The sequence below is a fragment of the Cynocephalus volans genome, chromosome 9, assembly GCF_027409185.1.
Source record: "Cynocephalus volans isolate mCynVol1 chromosome 9, mCynVol1.pri, whole genome shotgun sequence".
Classification (NCBI taxonomy): Eukaryota; Metazoa; Chordata; class Mammalia; order Dermoptera; family Cynocephalidae; genus Cynocephalus; species Cynocephalus volans.
Genome location: NC_084468.1, coordinates 58,388,446 through 58,404,298, shown reverse-complemented (window position 1 = coordinate 58,404,298; position 15,853 = coordinate 58,388,446). Strand labels below are relative to the sequence as shown.

General features: G+C 34.3%; 1 protein-coding gene across 1 annotated transcript in view; it reads left to right on the top strand.

Moving 5' to 3' along the window:
- The first annotated feature begins 12,564 nt into the window (after positions 1-12,564).
- The window catches only part of LOC134385710 (transmembrane protease serine 11B-like protein), a 38,607-nt gene continuing 35,318 nt past the window's right edge, over positions 12,565-15,853 (top strand). The window contains exon 1 of the mRNA XM_063107442.1: positions 12,565-12,779. Coding sequence (XP_062963512.1) covers positions 12,565-12,779 — 215 coding nt within the window. The remainder of the gene's footprint in view (positions 12,780-15,853) is intronic.

Below are 15,853 nucleotides of genomic sequence, written 5' to 3'. Positions count from 1 at the left end.
GTGTATTTCAAAGAACTGACAATGAATGGTTATTTTCTTGTTGTAAAAATTCCATTTGAAAAGTTGATTGGAATGTGCATATCTTGGGCAAGTCAGTTTTCTTGGAAAAAGTCATTCAGTTATTATAATTAACAATGTTTACACATTATGAATATATTTGACTTTTGTTACCTCCTGTAAGCTTCTTCAGATGGCAGTTGAATTCTTTTCTATGTCTTTTATATGTCTCACCACAGCACCTTGCAAGGTACAACTTGCAAGGTAATCTGCAGTATAGTAAGTTTTCAGTACATATTGTTAACAGGCTTTTTATTTTGCTTTCATACAGAAATAATTCTTTTTTTAATAGCTTACATATTAATTTATTTCAAAAATTTTACTGTGAAGTATAACACATACAGAAAAGAAGACAAAAGGCAAATGTACAGACCAATGAATTGTCACAAAGCCATCACCTATGTAATCACTGCTGACTCAAGCAATATAGCACATTGCCAGCATCCCAGAAGCCATTCTCCCTCCCCAAACTCCCCCCACCCCTAATCACTGCCTCTTTTTCCCTCACAAAAGTAAACAGTATCCTGGACTTTTAACACTATACTTTTTAGATCTCCAAATGTTTGAATATTACAAAAGTGAAATAATATAGTACATATTAGTGTGTGACACTCTTTCACTCATTAATATATTTGTGAGATTCATCTGAGATTCTGCATGTATCTAAAGTTCTTTTACTTAAAGTGTGGTAGAACATTCTATCATATGAAAATGTAACAAAGTATGTAGCCATTCTACTGTTGATGAACCTTTGGGTTGTTTATACTTGGGGGCTATTATGATTAGTGCTTGGGGAATGCTCTCGCGTGTGGCTTTTAGTGCACATATGTATGCATTTCTAGTGGGTTTAGAACAGGAGTGGAATTTATGGGGCATAAGACATGCACACCTTCCACTTTAGTAGAAACTACCAAGTTGTTTCCCGAAGTGGCTGAACCAATTTATACTCCCACAGCAGTGATTTATTTGCTTCTCTTCTTTGCCAACCCTTGGTATTATTACTCTTTCTAGTTTAGGCCCGTCTGTGAATATGCGGTGGTTTTAATTTCCATTTCTCTGATGACTAATGAGATTGAACATCTTTTCATATGATTATTGAACATCTGTATATATATATATTTTTTTTTTCTGAAGTGCCTCCTAAAGTGTTTTTTTTTCTTTTTTTTCTTTCTGTTGGATGTCTGCCATTTCTTATTAATTTGTAGTAGTGCTTTATCTATTCTGGATCCAAGTCTTTTGACAGATAAATGAATTACAAGTATTTTCTTTCACTCTGCAGTTTGTCTTTTTACTTTCTTAATGTGTCTTTTGATAAATAGGAGTTCTGAATATAGTACAGTGTATAAACCTTTTTTCTATAGTTAGTAGCTTTTGTGTATTCTTTGTGTAAACGCTTTGCTTTTCTTCAAGATCATAAAAATCTTGTTCTAAATCATTTTATAAAAGGTTTATTGTTTTACTTTTTACATTAAGATCTTTCATCCTCCTAAAATAGAATGTGAGGTAGGGATCAAATATTGTTTTTTCATAAAGATATCCACTTTCAGACATTGAGCATTACCTACACTAGGGTATAGCCTTTCAAGAGACCAACTGCAAGCGTGGTGGGTTGTCCTGTCACCCTCACCCATTGCAGGCCCTGGATTCCAGTGTTTGAGCCTGTTGCCCTGTTAGACTGTCAGATGTCCTCCTCAGCTTCTCAGACTCTTAGCATTCTCTTTCAGAAATGGCAAGTCCAAACGGCAGGCTAGCTTCCTTGGGTTCGTCTTCACCTAGATATTGGCCCTGGAATTCTTCATTGTCTTGTTAGCTCTATGATGTCTTTTACAAGTGTTTTGAAATATATATTTTATCCATCTTTTCTACTATAATTATCAGATGTGTTGGTCTGAATTGCTCAGTCCATCATTACTTGAAGTACTAGTTCTACGTATTTTTAAAAAATTAATCATGATTTTACTATTCACTATCTTTGTGATCTTTGAGGAGTAACTTAAGCTCTCTGAAGTTCAATTTTCTCATTTGTAAAGAAGGAGTGACAGTATTTATCTCAGAATTGTTGAAAAAATAATATGAAATAGTACATATAAAAACACTGGAAGATACAATGTAAGGCTGGAAGTACACCTTCAGTAAATGAAGCTATTGTTTTGTTGCATTAGTGTTGATAAGAATAAAGATGATGACATCAGTACACCTGTGCAACTCTTTCTATTATACTGCTCTAATCTTCTAATCTAATAGTAATAGAAGGTTAACCTAACAACATTTATTGTAAGTGAACTGACAAAGGCTTGAAGTAATGATTGCTTCCAATTTTTAGATTTGCCCTGCCATACTTTTAAGGACTGATTTGGAATTTTTCCCTCAAAATTAGTATCGGACTCAGTGGAGAGTAATTTTTCAATATCAATTTTTCCCAGTTAAAAAAAATAAACTGTATTATCTTCACTTTAGTATTCCTTTCATTTTATGACTCATCAAAATCCTATAAACTTTAGCTAGGACACTTTGGCAGTTTCATTGCTAAGTACGCTTAGTGCCTTGGGATATAATTCATCTCACAAAGAGATTGAAATTCACAGAACAGCCATTTGGTCTCATTTTTTTTTATTAATATTCACTAGATTTATGAGGATTAGCAAGGCATGTCAATTTTGCCTCGGTTTTCTTAGTAGGAACAGATTCTGGAATCAAATCATATTTTCAGTGGCAAAAATTACCAATGTGAAAGAAATGGTGTTTTAACCTAGAAAATTTATGGGAAGTAGACAGTGAAGTTCCAGAATATTTGATTTTGATAAATGTGTTTCACTTGTTAAGGAACAGGGTTATTGACAAGGTCACCTAGTTTCCTTCAGAGTTTCCTAGTTAGGGACTTGTGCATTCTATACACAGAGAATAGGGTCGCTCCCATTTTAAGTCAACTGAATGACATCCTGGTCAGAAAGATACGTGTTGCGGGTCTAATAAATGTGAAACAATTTGCTAGAGATGGATTATGATGGACTGTACTGATAAAACTGAGCTGCTGATTTTGCTATTTTCAGGACTAGGTTGTGTTAGAAGTGAGTTTATCAAGGAACAGTATAATTTAAAAGGCCTCTGTCAATTATTAGGGCAGTGAAACTACTCTGTATGATACTATAATGGTGGAAACATGTCATCATACATCAGTCCAAACCCATAGAATGTGTAACACCAAGAGTGAACCCTATTATCAACTATGGACTCTGGGGATAGTAATGTGTCAATTTAGGCTCATCAACAGTAAAAAATGTACCACTTTGGTGCAGGATGTTGATAAGAGGTGAGGCTATGCGTGTGTGATAGCAGGGGACGTGTATGGGAAATCTCTGTACCTTCTGCTTAATTTTTCTGTGAACCTAAAACTGCTCTAAAATATGAAGTCTATTCAAAAATGATACATAAATAATGGAACTTAATAAGCTAATCATCAAAAGCATATGGCAAAATAGAAGTTTATGAATTATCAATATAAATTGGAAGAAAAATAAGATTGAGAAACACGCTCTTAGAAATCATGACTTATTGAAATCTGTAGCAGAGGTAGGCAAACCATGGCTCATGAGCCAAATCTGGTTTGCCACTTGCTTTTACAAATAAATACTTATAGAAAATAGTCATGCCAATATTTTTCTTACTTATTGTTTATGGCTGCTTTTGTGATGCAATGGCAGAATTGAGTAGTTGCAATGTAGACCATATGGCCATCAAAGCCTCAACATTTACTATCTGGCACTTTACAGAAAACGTCTGCTGGCTCCTGATCTACAGTAATTAAAGCTACTTAGTATTCACAGAAGAAAAGATAAATAGACCAGTGGAACAGAACAAAGAGCTAAGAATCAAGGAAGGTGTATATGTAACATAGAAGGCATTACACATTGGAGGAGAAAGGATGAACTCTGTAATATTAAGAAAACTGGCTATTAGTAAAAAGGAAATAATAAAAGATTAAGAAAACATAAAATTAAATTATTATTTTATGCTATCACAAAAATTAATTCTTGAAGTTTTTTAAAGAACTGAACTTAAAAGAAAACTTTAAATTTTAGATGGAAATACAGAAAAATACTTTGAAGAAATCAAAGTGAGAAATATTTCCTACTATTTTATGGTTCATAATACAAAACATAAAGGAAAAACATAATCAATTACACTATAGGAATTTAAAAACTCCCTCTTGGATGAAAAGATTCCATTAAATGATGAAATGTCAAGCTGCACCATGGTAATAGGTAATTAATAAATAGGCAAAAATAATTAATTAATATCCAGTATATATGAGAAACTCATATATATTCATAAGAAAAAAAGATTAACAACCCAAGAGAAAAAAAAAAAAAAAAGCTAAATTTATGGTCAGGATTCTTAGAAGAAGAAACACAAACTCCCTCAAAATATGTGAATGATTATTGTTCTTATAGGTAATTAAGGAAATGCAAATGTAAACCACAATGAAATTCAATTTCACTTGCATCAAAATATCAGATAGCAATATTAGTTACATTAAAATTGATACCTTGTGAAAAGTCATTTGTCAATAACTTCTACCTTGTTATAGCTAGTTTCAATTGAGGAGGAACAAGCCAGTATAATGGAACTGATCAAACACAGAGTTAGGATTATCCCCACTTATCACAGAGTTGTTTCCTGGGTGTACCTCCAAGGTGACAGTTCCAAACTGGGCTATTATTTTTTTCTAAATAGCCAAATCAAGTAAGTTTGTTGTTCTGTGGATGACTCCTATCTTGAAACCATAGAAACGTGACCAACATTAACACTAGTCAGACAAGTTTCATCTTATTTGTTTTCTTCATCTCAATCAGCGCATAAAAAACAACTAACTAATATTGATGTAGCACATGAATTAAAGGCTACAGCAGAAGGTTCTTATTTCTGTCCTCATCATCACCATCACCACCATCATTATCCTGACAGAGCCACAACAATCTGAACATTATGTACAAGTAAATGGGATTTTATTTGAGAGATTAAGTCTGCAAAACCTAACAAGTTGCTGTAGAGTATCTTCTAGTTTTTTGTTAATTTGCTGCTTTCTGTAATTTACTTTTTATTTCTGGACACTGTCAAGAAACATGTTCTTGTACGAGGCCTAAGAGCCCTTTGAAATCTCTGGGAAAGTTTCAGGAAGTTTAAAAAAAAAATCAGAATTTAGCAAAATTTTGCTTATTGGGAAAGAATATAAATATGTAATTGACTTGAAATGGTAAAAAAAAAAAAAATAAGACATTTCTTTTATAACTACCCATAAGAACACTACCATTTTTGCTCTCTAGTAGTATAATCAAAATCAAATTTTCTAATATTAAAGTGTTTTCTTAGAAATAATAAAAAGATCTGAATGTCATTGTAGATTTTGGACTAATGTACTTTAGAATATAGATCCTGAATTAGAAGCTGGCAAACTTCAGGTGTTCCTTAAAACTTCATAGGTTTTCAGATGGGTTCCCTTCCATGGGCATTCTTCTTTTCAAAGTTCCAGGAAAAAGTGGATGTGGAGACCATTCAATCCTACATCACTACACTTCTCTGATTCTTATTCACAATTCACACCCTAGTGATTTAATGTTCTCTATGGAAAAAAAAAAAACAGTTTATTTTTATAAAATTCAGGGAATTCTGCACTAGAATCTTGCTTTAACACTTTTCATTATATAACAGAATTCAGGTGCGTCCAACTCAAATGGTTTGTAAATGAAGTTCTAATGAATTAAAACTACATTTTTTACGGTTTGCAATAAAAAGCAATACCAGAATGTGGTTATAAGGAAATCCAAAACTAGGAAATGATACCTTACGTGGGCTCTGAGGATAGAATTATAGTGGGAATAATACTTTAAAAATGTGAATTATGTAATTATCATCATTTTTATGAACATCATTATTGCAAGTTGGTTAAGATGAATGATTTCTTATGCCAGAATAACAAAGAACTCTTGCTTGAATTATATTCAGTTCAAAAGTTAGACACTTATAGTTTATATAAGAATATGAAGTTGGTTAAGTTCATTGAAGATTAATTTTTAACCTATTGCCTTTGTTAAATAAGGAATTCATCCCAGAATGCAAATTCCTACCTTAAAAACAACCAACCAACCAACAAACAAAAAACTGTAGCCACAGATTAATTTTGTAAATGAGACAGTAAATTGTTTTATGAATGGACTTTTTTGGTATTTAGAACAACATTTTAACAAGTTCAGCTATTATTCAAAAGTAATAATTCCTAGAATCTATACATCACACTTACTAGAGGAAGGATTGAACTAATCATAAGTTACTCTGATCTATTAGATATAAAAGAATCTCCTTCATTGTTTTTGACAGGAGGAAAGCCATATGAGAGGAAAAATGTCATATCAGAGCTATAGTCAAATATATATATATATACATATTTTAGAAAATTCCGGAGCTTCAAAGAGGGGTTTTCAGAGAAAAACTTCTTATAAGCTGTAAACTACTGATTATTTGTACAGAAACCACCTCACCAGTTTAGAATCACTGTTTAGGTTACATACTGTTTGAGTCCTTCAGACTAATATGCATGTCTCAGAAAGACTGAGAACTATCACACTGTGTTATAACTGACTAATCCAAAATAGACTTGAGGTCTTACTCTCACAGTGCACTTTTTATAGTCACTAGAAGAAACATGTTATCAAATATTAATTGGCTTATAAATACTGTATAAGAAACATAATGTCTAAATAGCCTTTTTGCTCTGAGGATGAGATTAAACAACCGAATTCTGGTATGAAAGCATGTGTCTGAAATCGACAGTTTCTCTGAAGTGCTTTGATAAATAATGTTGGTTCTGGGAAATGCTAATTAACACATCATCAAAAGTGATAAACAGGAATAAGAGGTAGGATTAAGAATAGAGAACAGAATGAAGAGGAAATATGAGGGTGCGGAGTTGCACAATTGTGGTAGCAGGTAATGTTAAAAAAATCAGAAAGAACTTGTCTACCTAAAAGTCAATTGGTCTTAGAAGGGGTGAGAACAAAAAGATGTGCATATACATAGAGAATATCTAATCTGCTAAATATATCCCCTGATTACAAACTCTTCTGTTTTGCAAGGTTTATTTACGATGATGCAGAATACAGATATTGAGGAAACAGCTGAAGCTGTTTTGAAATTTGAAATCAGAAATTTTCATGTGACAGCCCTTCCTCCAAGTGAGCAATTACATGACATCTTGTCTTTCAAGATATAAAGAGTAACTAGTGTCCAAACCTTATATAGACTACACTAAGCGTGGCCGTGAAACCTAACAATAACCTTTAACTTCTCTACCTGTATGTCAAGCTACCAAATTCTCTGATTCTTTTTCCATGTAATTGATTGTTTTTGATGATAAAACAACTAATTTACTTATTAATTTATATTACACAAATAATCCACATTTGTTGTATAAAAATTAGAAAATATGATTAAGGATAAGTAAATAAAAAAATCTATTCATAATCTCATAACACAGGGATTACTGCAGTTGACATAATGATGTTTTTTCTTCCACATTTATTAAACTATGAATAATGTCATACTAGGTTATTTACTAGTATCCATAAGTTTTTATATGTCTATGTACATGATTTGGCTATATTTAACAAAAATACAACCAGAGCACACCTAGTATTTTGTAATCTGTTTTAGATTAAGAAGAAAAAAAGCAAGTCAATTTCTCCTCAGTGGCATGAGGACACAAACCATATCCATTTTGCTCCCTGGTGTATCCCCAGCAGCTAACGTGGTACTCAAACATGATTTGTTAAGTGAATGAGCATTAAGATCTATCCTCTTTGAGGCATTGAGGTTTCAATGATTCATACTAACATAAAGGACTAAAGCATAATTTATAAATTGTGTTGTATGAATTGAAGGAGAGCCAGGTAGATTTAGAATGTTTATCATCTGACTTGAGATATTTTTTGCCTTTCAGAGGCACAATGTGTCTTCCCAGAGAAGAGCTTGGCCTCTAGGGATGAAAATCCTTATCTTTCTTGGAGTGATAGCAATCTCGGTAGTAACTCTTGGTCTCCTTGTACATTTTCTAGCAGTAGGTCAATACTGACTATTTTCAATTTTCACCCTTACTACTAAATTTCCTGTTGGTTTTAAAAATTGACAAAAAACAATGTTAATATTAATTTTTCCTCTTGGAAGCTTTCTCATTCACTTACCATTTTATTTCAACATAATAATTTTCTATTATTTGACACAGAAGTTTATAAACTTTATGGAATCAGATCCCTCCTTATAAATTATATCACCAACTATGGTGGTATGGACAAGACTGAAATGCTCAGTACTTTGATTCCAATATTCATTGTCAATAAAGAACCATATATAGTAGGTTTGTAGTTGAGTCGTTACATCCTTTAGTAAATGTACCTTGAACTGTAGAAATCCCTACTCTTATTGGCTCAATTCTCCTATTGGTTATTAAGATATGATGAGTAAGTAGGACTCTTTTAAGAGCAGATGGTTAAGTGTGGTTGAATGGCTCAGTGTTTGTACAAACTTGATTTTATTTCTAAAACTTTTATTAACAGTACACTCAAAGAGTTTGGTTTCCCAATTTACTTTCTCTTTTGGAAAAATAAGCTCTTGTAATTGTGCAATTATTTCATGTTTTTTTAAAAAATTTGACACTCATTATTCCATTTAATCCTCACAATAATCTTTCGAGCTAAGGAGGGCAGGTTTTTACTATTATCTCTTTTTTCACATACAATAAGCTGATGCTCAGAAAAGTCAAGTGACTTGTTTACTATCACAAGCTTTTTGTTTATATTTTAAATTTTAATTGCATGTATTTGTGGGATACAGTGTACTTTTTCAATACATGAATATATTGTACAATGATTCACTAAGGGTATGTAGCATATCCATCACCTGAATATTTATCTTTTCTTTGTAGTATTTACAATCAAGATTTTCTTTTCTAGCTATTTAGAAATTTGCAATATAGTAATATTGGACAGAGTCAGCCTGACAAACCAGAACTTATTCTTCTTGTTTACCTGTAGCTTTGTACTCATTAATCAGCCACTTCCCCTGTTCCTGTGCCTCACCCCCACCCCCAACCTCTGGTAACAATTATTGTATTCTCTACTTGTGTGAACCCACTGTTTTCTTTTTTTTTTTTTTAAGATTCCATGTGTGAGTGAGATCATGCAGTACTAGTCTTTCTGTGCCTGGTTTCTTTCACTTAACTTGATGGTTTCCAGTTCTGTCCATGTTGCCGCAAATAACAGGATTTCATTTTTTTAAAAATAGCTGAATAGTATTCTATCGTGTATATATACCACAGTTTTTTTTATTCATTCATCCACTGATGGTCATTTAGGTTTATTCCATCTCTTGGCTACTGCGAATAGTGTTGCAATGAACGTGAGTGCAGGTGTCTCTTTGATATATGGATTTCATTTGCTCTGAATATGTACCTAGCAGTAGGATTGCTGGGGCATAAAAAAAGTTCTATTTTTAGTTTTTAAAGACACCTCCATACTGTTTTTCATAGTGGCTGCATTAATTTACATTCCCACCACCAATGTAGAAGAGATCCCTTTTTTCCACATCCTCACCAGCATTTGTTATTTTCTTTCTTTTTGATAATAGCCGTTCTAACTGGAGTGAGATGATATCTCATGGTGGTTTTAACTTGCATTTCCCTGATGATAAATGATATCACAAACTTTTAAGTGACATAGCTCAGCTCGAACCCATATCTTAATATGTTAAGTGTATCATTATACTTTATCATGATTCTTCTGAGTGCTGTTCTTCTTAAATATATTACCAATAATGCAGTATGGATAATTTTTGACTGATGTGGTGACAATTCTACTTTTTCTTTCAACCTGGCTTCTCTGTCTTTGTTTTTCCCTAGTGTTCTTGGGACTTGCCCTTTAGAAGGGTAGCAGATGCTCACAGCCTTTGCCTGCCACATTTATCCATGAAATCTTCATAATCTGGATCTTTCTGTCCTCTCTTTGCCTCTACTTATTAAAAAATAATATTCTTCACATTATTCCCTTAAGGATAGTGCTCTGATTCTTCAACATTAAGCCCCTGTGAATAAATTCTGTCAATGTGTTAATTGAGACCAGTAGCTTAATTATTCTGCCAAAATATAATTTGCATTTTAACAGGTCTCTTCCCCTGGGGAAACAGTGCATTAATGGAAAGGAGAGATGCAGAGGGGGAAACTACAGTCACCATGGCTTGAGCAGGAAGCGTGTGAAGAGCTCACCTTTGAATGTCTGTCAATAGTCAACCACCTACCATTTCAGATACAAGGCTAGAGCTGCTTATATTACCTGAAGTTAAATTAACTGAATTAGGCTACTGTGGTGTAAAAATGGACACTCAAACTCTGTTTAAAGGTTGTTTGAAATCAGGTTGAAAGAGGGGTTTGCTCTAGTATTCCATCCCAGAGATATTATTAATAATAATAAAAATATAATAATAATAATTATTAATAACATTATTAACAATCTTTGTTAATATTGAGAACAGCTTAAGCTGGATGACAGCTATTGTAATCCCTCATTTAAGTGGTAGGAAATTAATTTTACTATCTGAATATATCTATTGTTTTTCAAGCCATTACTTATTTTTGAATTTCCATTTTTTGGATTAACTCAGATTAAAATTTCACAAGATCATTATTTTATTTTATTTTTATTTTATTATTATTATTTATTTTTATTTTATTATTGCTTATTTTTAGTAAAACAAGTTAATGCATTTTAAAAGACTAAGATAATAGAAAATATGTTCTCTGACCACAATAAAAGAAGGAAATTTAGAAAACTCACAAATGTGTGGAAATTAAACAACAATCTCCTAAATAAACGAAGGGTAAAAAGAAAAATCACAGGGAAATTAGGGAGTACTTTGATATAAAAATCAAAGGACGACATATCAAAATTTATAAGATGCAGGGCTCATGAAGGGCTGAGAGGAAAAATTGTACATGTAAATATCTATATAAAAAATAAGAAAAATCTCAAATCAGTAATGTAAACTTCTACCTTAAGAAAATAAAAAAAGAAGAGCAAACTAAACCCAAAGCAAATGTAAATAGGAAATAACAAAGATTACAACAGAAATGTATGAAATAGGGAATTAAAAAACAATAGAGAAAATCAAGAAAACCCAAAGTTGATTCTTTAAAAAGATCAACAAAATTTGTAAATCATTATCTAGATTGACCAAGAAATAAAGAGAGAAATGGATATTTCTAAAACCAAAAATAAAGCAGGGCATTATTACATCATCGTTATGTGTTTTTGTGGTGGTGAGGCTTAATTTCTGTATATTTGTGGTAGTGATCATTGTTTTTTGGATTCTAGATGCAGGACTTCCTTGAGGATTTCTTGTAGGACTGGTCATGTGGTAGTGAACTCCCATAGTTTTGTCTTCTGGAAAAACGAGTATTTTTCCCTCGTTTCTTAAAGATAGCCTTGCTGGGTATAGTATTCTTGACTGGCAGTTTTTTTCTTTTAATATGTTGAATATATCATCACATTTTCTTCTGTCCTATAGAGTTTGTTGAGAAGTCTGCTGTTAGCCTGATAGAGCTCCTTTACAGATGGCTTGATGCTTTTCTCTTGCTTCTTTTAAGATTTACTCTTTGTCTTCGAGCTTTGTCATTTTGACTAAGATGTGTCTTGGAGAGGATCTTTTTGGATTGAATCTGTTTGGGGATCTTTCAGACTTATAGAGCTGAAAGTTTGTGTCTCTCCCTATACCTGGGAAGTTTTCCATTATTATTTCTTTGAATGGGTTTTCCATGCCTTTTCCTTTCTCCTCCACTTCTAGAACACCCATGACTTGAATATTTGTGCACTTAAGGTTGTCTGATAGCTCTCTTAGATTTTATTCTTTAAAATTCTTTTTTCCTTTTATTTTATCCACCTGGGTTATTTTGAAAAGACTCTCTTTAAGATCAGAGATTCTTCTGCTTTTCTAGCCTGCAGCTTAAGCTATCAGTTGTGGTTTTTATTTCAATGAATGAATCTTTCAGTTCCATGAGTTCTGCTACATTCTTTTTTAAGGTATTAATCTTTTTGTAAATTTCGTCCTTCATATCCTGGATTTTTTTCTTGTTTAATTATGTTGTCTGAGTCTTCTTGTATCTCAGTGAGTTTCCTTAAGATTGTTACTCAGAATTCCTTTTCAGTCATTTTGAGGGTTTCCTACTTTATAGGATCTGGTATCTGAGAATTACTGTATTCTTTTGGTGGTCTCATATTTGGGGGAGGGGAGGGTTTGTATTTCTAATATCTCTACATTGATGTCTGGTCATCTGGTAGTGCAGTTGCTTCTTCTATTACTCTTGAGTGGGCTTTGAGAAGAGAGACATCCTCTTCTTTTTCTGGTCTCTGCGATCAATGCTTTCAAGTGTCTAGTGGGCCAACTGCATGGTGGCTGTGGCACCAAGCCATGTCTGTGGCAGCTGTGGCTGTGGCAGTGGCTGTGATGGGCAATCCACATGGAAGTGTTGTTTTTGGCATGCTCCTTGCCTGTTTGCAGGTGGAGGATACTGCCCTCAGCTCCTGCCTAGGACCCTGGGGCATGCTCTGCCTCTTGCCTGCTTCAGGCAGAGGAGGCCATCTTCAGCTTCTGCCTAGTGTGCTCTGCCCTCTGCCTGCTTCCAGGTGTAGGATACTGCCCTCAGCTACTGCCTAAGTGTTCAGGCTTGTTCTGCCTCCTTCCTGACTCTGGGCAGAGGGGGCTGTCCTTAGCACCAGCCTAAGTCCCTGAGTGTGCTCTGTTTCTTGCTTACTTACAGGTAGAGGGGGCTGCCATGGGCTCCTGCCTAGGCCCCTGGGCATGATCTGCTTCTTTGGATCATTATTTTAGAAATGACTTTGGTTCAGCTCTTTCTTAACTGTTTTATTTAACAAAGCTACTTCCAAATGCTTACATCCACATCTATAAGGAATTCTGAAATTCTACAGATAGTTTATCAAGTAGTTCTAAACCCTGGCTTCCCTCAGAATCACCTGTGGAGCTCTTTCAAAGAAGTGTTCATTCCCCAGGTCCCATTCTTATGTTTTCTGATTCAGCAGGACCGGGACAGAACCTGCCCACATATGCCTTTTAGAAGGTAGATAGTGACACTGATATTAGATGGTGTTACCATCTGCAAGTCCAGAAAAGTGTTTTAAAGAGGTAATAAAATATATTTCTTTTTTAAGAGAAAGATTTTATTATAAACTTTGGGATGGGAGGCAGGTTAATCATGTAAGTTTGACTGTTGCTATGTTTGTAAAACTGAAAATCACTGGCCACATTGTAGGGTACAGAGTGGATTCTCATTCAATTTATGTAAAAAATTTTATTAACTCAGGCTACCATAGCAAATACCACAGACTAGCTGGCTTAAACAACAGACATTTGTTTTCTTACAGTTCTGGAAACTGGAAGTCCAATATCAAGGTGGCAGCAAGGTTGGCTTCTGTTGAGGCCTTTCTTCCTCACATGGCCACTACCTCACTGAAAATGGTCACTTTCTCACTGTGTCCTCACATTACCTTTTCTCTGGGTGTGTGGGAAGGGATGGGGGAGAGAGAGAAAGAGAGAAGGTAGGGGAAGAGAGAGAGAGAGAGAGAGAGAGCGTGCTGGTATCTTGGTATCTCTTTTTTTCACAGTGATTTATTGAATGATAATATAATTAGTTTTGTACATTTTAAAATGTGATTATATTATTCTTTCCTGTCTTATAAGGGCACTGGTCCTATAGGATTAGGGACTCACCCTTGTGATCACATTTAACTTTAATTTTCTCCTTAAAGGTTCTATTTCCATATGTGGTCACATTGATGTTTAGGGCTCCAACACATGAATTTTGGAGGGACAACTCAGTCGATAACAACAGTCAAGTAAAAATTAATTTCAAAATGACACCTTGAATCAATATGATCTTCCGATAATATTATGACTAGAGTCAGAAATCTAAATATGATAATTTCCCTGAATCTGGGCACAATATATGTGATTTTTGACAAATTAATCTGTCTACTTGTAAATACCCAGGTTCAGCGTTCAGGATGTAACATAGAGGGATCAGATTTTAGTTATTTACTCTAGTTCATTTGGTGACAAAATTCTCAGATCAAAATCATAAAATAGTAGGAACAAAATAGTCTTAAAGTTTATCTACTGCAATTAAGTTCATTGTGATTGATGAAAAAAATTCCAGAGGGCTAAAGTGGTATGCCACGGTGGCACAGCCAATGTGTGGCAGGGTGGGGACAAGTTCCTCTAAATTCATATGCATTATTCTTTTCAGATGACCTTAGGTAACTTCTTAGGTAAAACCTGGCATTTGACTTTCATATGCACTGGTTGCCATTTAAAAAATATAGGAAATAATAGGAATATAGGAAACTAACTTTTATTTTAGATTAAAATTACTTCTGACTACAGAATAGTGAGTTATTTCAGCTTGGAAGATCATACTTTTCAGTATCTTAGAGACCATGTGGTGTATTTTTAAGGTGGATCAAAAGCACAACTGCTCTCAAAATATACAAATGCCTAATTAGTCACCCCCAAACAGGGCACTGTTTCATATTAGTTCCTATATTTGAAAGTACATTTATGACCTGGAAGAACTACCTCTAAGCTTGTCCTGTTTAAAATTCTGGTAGTCAAGTGTATCAGGTGAAGCAGTTTATATTTGGAGAAAGGGAAAAATGGGGATGTGAGACCTTATGACACACGAATCACCAGCCACCACTCACTGTAGGGAAGAGGAAGGGCATCATGGAGTCCTCAAGGAAGGAGGTCAAGGAATGAAGAGCATGCCTAGAGGCAGTGGGCATGAGGAATGGTGTCAGAGAGCATGCATCCTTGCTGTGAGTTGATTGAATTGTGTCCCCAAAGTTCATACATTAGAAGCTTAATTCTGACTGTAACGGTTGAGGGTGGGAAATCCTATTGCGGTAATTGAAAGGTGGGGCCTTGAAGAGGTGATTAGATTGTAGGATCATGCTGTAGTAAATGGATTAGTAATGATCATCAGGGGCGTGGTTCTGAGGCTTTAAAAGAAGAGCATGAGAGGTTAATCTCTTTCTGCTCCATGATTTTCTACCATGTGAGACTCCTGCATTGCTATAAAGCCACCACCAAAGAAGACCCTCACCAGATGTGTTCCTTGGGATTTGGACTTCTCAGCCTCTGAAACTGTAAGCAATAAATTTCATTTTCTTGCACATTACCAGGTTATATGTATTTTGTTATAAGCAACAGAAATGGACTAATATATAATACAGTCCTCTAGTAAGTGAAGGGTGATGCTTGCAATGTTTCCTATATCAGAACTGCTTAGAAAGATTAATTAGGTGATCACTAGTCTAAGAGTTTATATTATTCATGAAAAATAGGTTTCATCTCTAGTGCATACTCAGATGGATTGTTAGTGGCTGCTGATAATGGTGTTTTGAGGAGGACGCTGGGGGTATACCTGGACTCTGCAGGACACTGATGTCTGTTACCACATGAATGGAAGGAGAGTGGTTGGTGAGTGAATGCTGAGCGGTTTGCCAAGTGGATATTTATTCCCTTCCATTTCTCTCCTCTTCCCCTCCCCCAGGTTATTTTTAAAGCTGAGCTGAATGTTAATTTTGAGGCAGAAATATGGATGGATTTGAGGGCACTTCCTATTTTAAAATTTTTTGAGTATTTATTTCACAGGAAAGATTTACTATTATCAAGGTGATGATTT